Source organism: Miscanthus floridulus, chromosome 5, assembly GCF_019320115.1.
Source record: "Miscanthus floridulus cultivar M001 chromosome 5, ASM1932011v1, whole genome shotgun sequence".
Taxonomy (NCBI): Eukaryota; Viridiplantae; Streptophyta; class Magnoliopsida; order Poales; family Poaceae; genus Miscanthus; species Miscanthus floridulus.
Window position 1 is genome coordinate 137,937,847 of NC_089584.1, and position 4,718 is coordinate 137,942,564.

A 4,718-nucleotide genomic window follows, 5' to 3' on the forward strand; every position below is an offset into this window, starting at 1 on the left:
GAAACACATCTCAGCAAAATTTTCGATAGTCTCAGTCGCTTGAAACATTAGTGTAAAAGCAAAGCAAATCCGCAATTGAATGCAATCCAGCCCAAAATTGCAAGTCATCAAGAAGATAAACGACATATTCTTTTGTACTGTGTTGTACCTTAAATTTCTCATCTAAGACCTGGACTTCTTCTTCCTGGATTTGTTGCTAGTTTTTGGCTGATCAGTATTTGCCGCTGGTGTCTTGGATGAACTAGTGGTTTGGTTTCCTTTTGAGGAACCACCAGCATTGGTAGCCGCTGTCTCCCTAGACACAGCTCCTTGAGCACCTCTGACCTGAGCCCTCTTATCCTTCCTCTTTGGACGGTAACTGGATCTCTCTCTCCTGGGTAGCCATCTCTCAGGATCTGGTGGCGGCCCTGGGTTTGCTGGATCAAAGCCTTTCGGGTATCTAGGCTTGCGCTTCCTCTTCTTTGCCTTTTGCTTCTTCACTTCCTCAGGAACATCTACCTTCATGTCTTGGGGCCCTTCAACATGCCTTGCACCAGATGTCTTCTCCAAGCTCTCAACATTAACTCCTTTGAGGCCTGGCAATGGCTTCAGCTTCTTCTCGTATTGTTCAGCCTTCTCCAGGTTAGTGCGTGCTGAAGTCATCACTAGCCCAGCCAAAGCTTCAACACTTCCATGGCTCTTCACAAGTTCCTCGTACAACAAACAAGCCTCTTCATCACGTCCATGACTGAGTTTAAATGCAGCAGCCTCCCGTGTTAATATATCTAATTTGTTATCCTCAGTCATGGAATTCTTCCACCAGTGGATAGCAGAATCAAGTACAGAAGCTGCAGCATTGGAGTCACCTAGGTGCTCTTTAAGAACCACTAATGTAGCAACTGTTGCAGGCATGTGCTGGATGTCAGGTATTCTGTATAGTGAGTCAGCAGCAAGCTGAAAATGGTTGGCATTAGCAGCAATCTGAGCAAGTGCAAGGAGCAGCCCTTTAGAATTCTCAGGATGTTTCTCAGCGTACTGGCTAAGAACATCTTCAGCTTTCTGAACCTTCTTTTCTTTCACATGAACAGCGGCTTGAAGTAAAACAGGGAATACGCTATCTGGAAACATACCAAGCAGTCCACTGACCAACTCGTGTGCCTTGAGAAAAAAAAAACAAGAAAGGAAATGAGCAATCATTGAGAGGATCACGAAAATGCCCACCCAAACAAATGAAAGGGGTATTGATGATGATAATTTTCCCATGAGGTGATCATATAAACACATGTTTTTTTTAATGCAAACGTCATTTTACAACCAAACATACGGTATATTATATTGACCATGGTCATTTTACTCAAGGACTGAACAGACGATGCTTAGTTCAGTTATACGAATTTGAAAACAAAATTTGTAGGGCCTTGCTAAAATGTCAGGAAAGAGGTTCAGGATGAGCATGCAACAAACCCAATTTAGCAACATACATGCTACTTTGCAATCCAATGGCAACTCCTAGTTTCTTAACTAAAAAGGAAAAACTATTTTGATATGACTCGTCACTCATCATTCATGCCACTGCTAGGGTTAGAATTATAATAACTTTATCTGAAATAAGGTTTAGAAATCTCACAAGTATGAGAAACGAAATTCAGATAACAGAATGATCCCACTACACTCATTTTCAAATAGGTGATTTCTTCACAAAAGAGAAGCAGGAAGAGGAATGAAATTTGTAAACACAAACCTGATCAGTTTTATTTGCATGGAGCAGTAGAAGAACACATGCAGAATACAGAGCTTCTTTCTGCCTTGGGGATAACTTGAAGTCAAGGTTTTCAACAAGATGCAACTGGTTTGGAGCTGTAGTTGTTCCAATAAACCGATCAAGCTTCTTCAAGCTATCTGCAGTATCTTTTGTACCTTTTAGTGAAATAAGGTTTGTTGTTGCCACAGCAAGTGATGATGGATCAGCTGACTGCCCGCTTATCATATTAACATAGGTTTGCATAGCTTCTTGAGATTGTCCTTGTAGCTGAAAATATGATGAAGCAATCAATAGAATAGTGGTTGACTTTATGTAAGAGAGTTTCTCCAGATTTAGTTACCTGCTGCACATAAGCAAGCTGAGCAGACACAGGAGCTAATTCATATTCAATCTCCGCGTCACCATAGTCTTCCACCATAAGCTCTTCTTTCCCAATTCTGCAGAGCAAACAAGAGGAAATTATAATCCAGCCAACTGTTTACGCATAAAAGCCGAATGGCCTTCATAATTTCACTAGCTGAGGCATCTCCATAAAAAGAATATCTGGGATTGTGTAGGAACATTTTTGCCTTTTCTTATGGAAACAATTAAACTAGTTAACTATTGAGAAAAGGAGGTTTTTCTTGAATTCAATCTAACAATGTTAGAAGGTTGTGCAAATGAAAGAATTAGTTCAGTAAACTGAAGGGACACATTCATTTTTAGCAACCACTACAACAGGAAACTCACCTTTTAGCCAAGTCCAACTGCTCCTTAGCTTCAGAGTACTTCTTGTTTTCTATCAAGGTGCAAGCAGAATTGTATGCGAGCTCAAAGCTACGAGTATCCCTGAGTGCTCTCGTGGTAAGATCAACCTTATGCACCTTCATAGCTGCCTGCACCTCAGAAGCCCTTCCAGCAGCAACCAGAGCAGCAATGATATTTATCTTCAGATCCATTGAGTCAATTTTAAATTTCTGAAGCTTCTCATAGCTACTCATGCAATCATTCATTCTTCCTAGCCGGTAAAAGATCTGGGATTCCAGCTGGAGAACAGCTGAAGTTTCTTCTTGACCTCTTAAAAGCTCCAGAGCTTCTTGCAGTTTGTTTTGCCTATAGCAGCAGTAGGCCTGAATGGTAATAATAATAATAATACTTAGTTTGATCACACAGGTTGTTTTTAAATAACAAAAATAACGCCCTAAGATCAGATTTGGCAAAAAAGTAAGCGCATGGTTATCCAACACTACGTTATAATTCAAATTTCTACTTAGATGAAACAGACACCACAGAAGTAATTAACTTCTACGAAACGCGAGGAACAGCACCGAATAGAGAATGAGTCTAGTCATACTTCAACTTCAGCATACAAAATTACTGTTTCAAATGCAACAGGATCAGACTTAAGAATTCACACAGGTATTATAGACCATAAAGTTAATGAGTGGAAGTGTGGAATTAAAAGAGTTGGCCCTGTCAAGGTGTGTTAAGCTAGATGGGTAGATCTTATACGAACAATAGTTAAACTGGGGAATGTTAGAACAGCTAAATAAATATACTAAACATAAATTATCTCTTGTGGTCAACCCGAAGGATGAGCGAATTACTTCATATTTATGTCAACAAAGTGTTGCAGCATGACATGAAAGCTTATTCTCGTTCAGCAGTTTCTACCAATATGTCACAGGTAACTGCGTGCGTGATTTTCCACTACCTTCCCACCCCTCGATGTCATTCTCCTAACATATGAAAATAAGTTGGGCAGAGCACAGAACCACAGCATGCAATGCAACGATTACGCTGAATTGCATGACCTCAATAGCAAATTTCACTGCACAGAGTCACCAACATCAGCACTAAACTACATTGGAGGAGTTCATCAAGTGAAAAATTCCGTTTCAATCACACAAAACAACTGATTTATTTATCATAGGACATAAACCCATACAGATCTGGCCACTCCCGCATCCTAACCAGAGTCTAGTCCCTAGTGAGCCAAGCAGGGATGACAACAAAGGGAACGTACAGACCCATCGGGCGAGCAAGAGCAAGTGAGGACAAGTCGCGTCACCTTGTAGTAGCTGAGGTCAGTCGGGAGGCGCTCGGCGGCGCGGATCGCGGCGAGCGCCTTGTCGATCTCGTCGGCCTTGATGTATGCCACCACCTTGCATCGCACCGCGTCCTCATCCCCCGGCGCCGCCTTGAGAACTGCGGAACCAGTGGGAGTAAGATTCGAACGGGGGTTAGGGCACGAGACTCGGGACCGTGCGGGGTGGGGGGTGGATGGCAGGATGGAGTGTTTGACCTTGGTCGGCGACCTTGGCGGCCTGTTCGAAAGCACCGGCCTCGATGTGGCGGTGGAGCGAGGTGAAGAGGTCCTCGACGGCTACCGGCTCCGCGGCGGCGGCGGCCGCCTTCGATTTGGGCGGCATCGCGAGACGCGAGGCGTGGTACGCAAGGGGGAAGAGAAGAGACTGCTCAGCCAGCACGCGCTGCGAGAAAACAAGTTCGCCTTGTTGCCAAAAATCCGTCAACGTTTTTCTTCTCTTCGTTAATCAGAAAACCGTGCTCTTCTCTTTTCTTTGTTTCTTTACGTTCCAACGAATACTTCATCCGTTCTTTTTACACGTGATATTAGCTTTGTCCTAAATCAAATATTCGTAACTTTGATTTGACAATCAATTTCAAAAAACTTATACTCCCTTCATCTTAAATTATATAGGTTGTTTTGGCTTTTCTGTGTACATAGCTTTTGCTATATATCTAGATATAGACTATAGCTAAATACATATTAAAAACTATATATCTAAAAAAATAAAATGATCTATAATTTGAAATTAAGGAAATACATGCTAACAACATAAGATTTATGCTTTTAGATTTACGACAACAATACTCTATGATACATAATTTACACGTTGTAAAACGACATGCATTTTGTAAAATTAGTGGTCAAAGATGAAAACATTTGACTTAGGACAAAGCCAGTGCGATATGT

The 4,718-nt window shown here is 41.8% G+C and overlaps 1 protein-coding gene across 1 annotated transcript; it reads right to left on the minus strand.

The window, feature by feature from the left end:
* Positions 1-4,231, minus strand: LOC136453806 (uncharacterized). The gene is made up of 6 exons (XM_066454363.1): positions 4,026-4,231; positions 3,792-3,928; positions 2,471-2,850; positions 2,082-2,178; positions 1,721-2,008; positions 1-1,137 (listed from the first exon to the last, which is right to left on the minus strand). Exons 1-6 carry the CDS (start codon positions 4,150-4,152, stop codon positions 163-165), a joined length of 2,004 nt encoding a protein of 667 aa, XP_066310460.1. The 5' UTR covers positions 4,153-4,231; the 3' UTR covers positions 1-162.
* Positions 4,232-4,718: the final 487 nt, after the last annotated feature.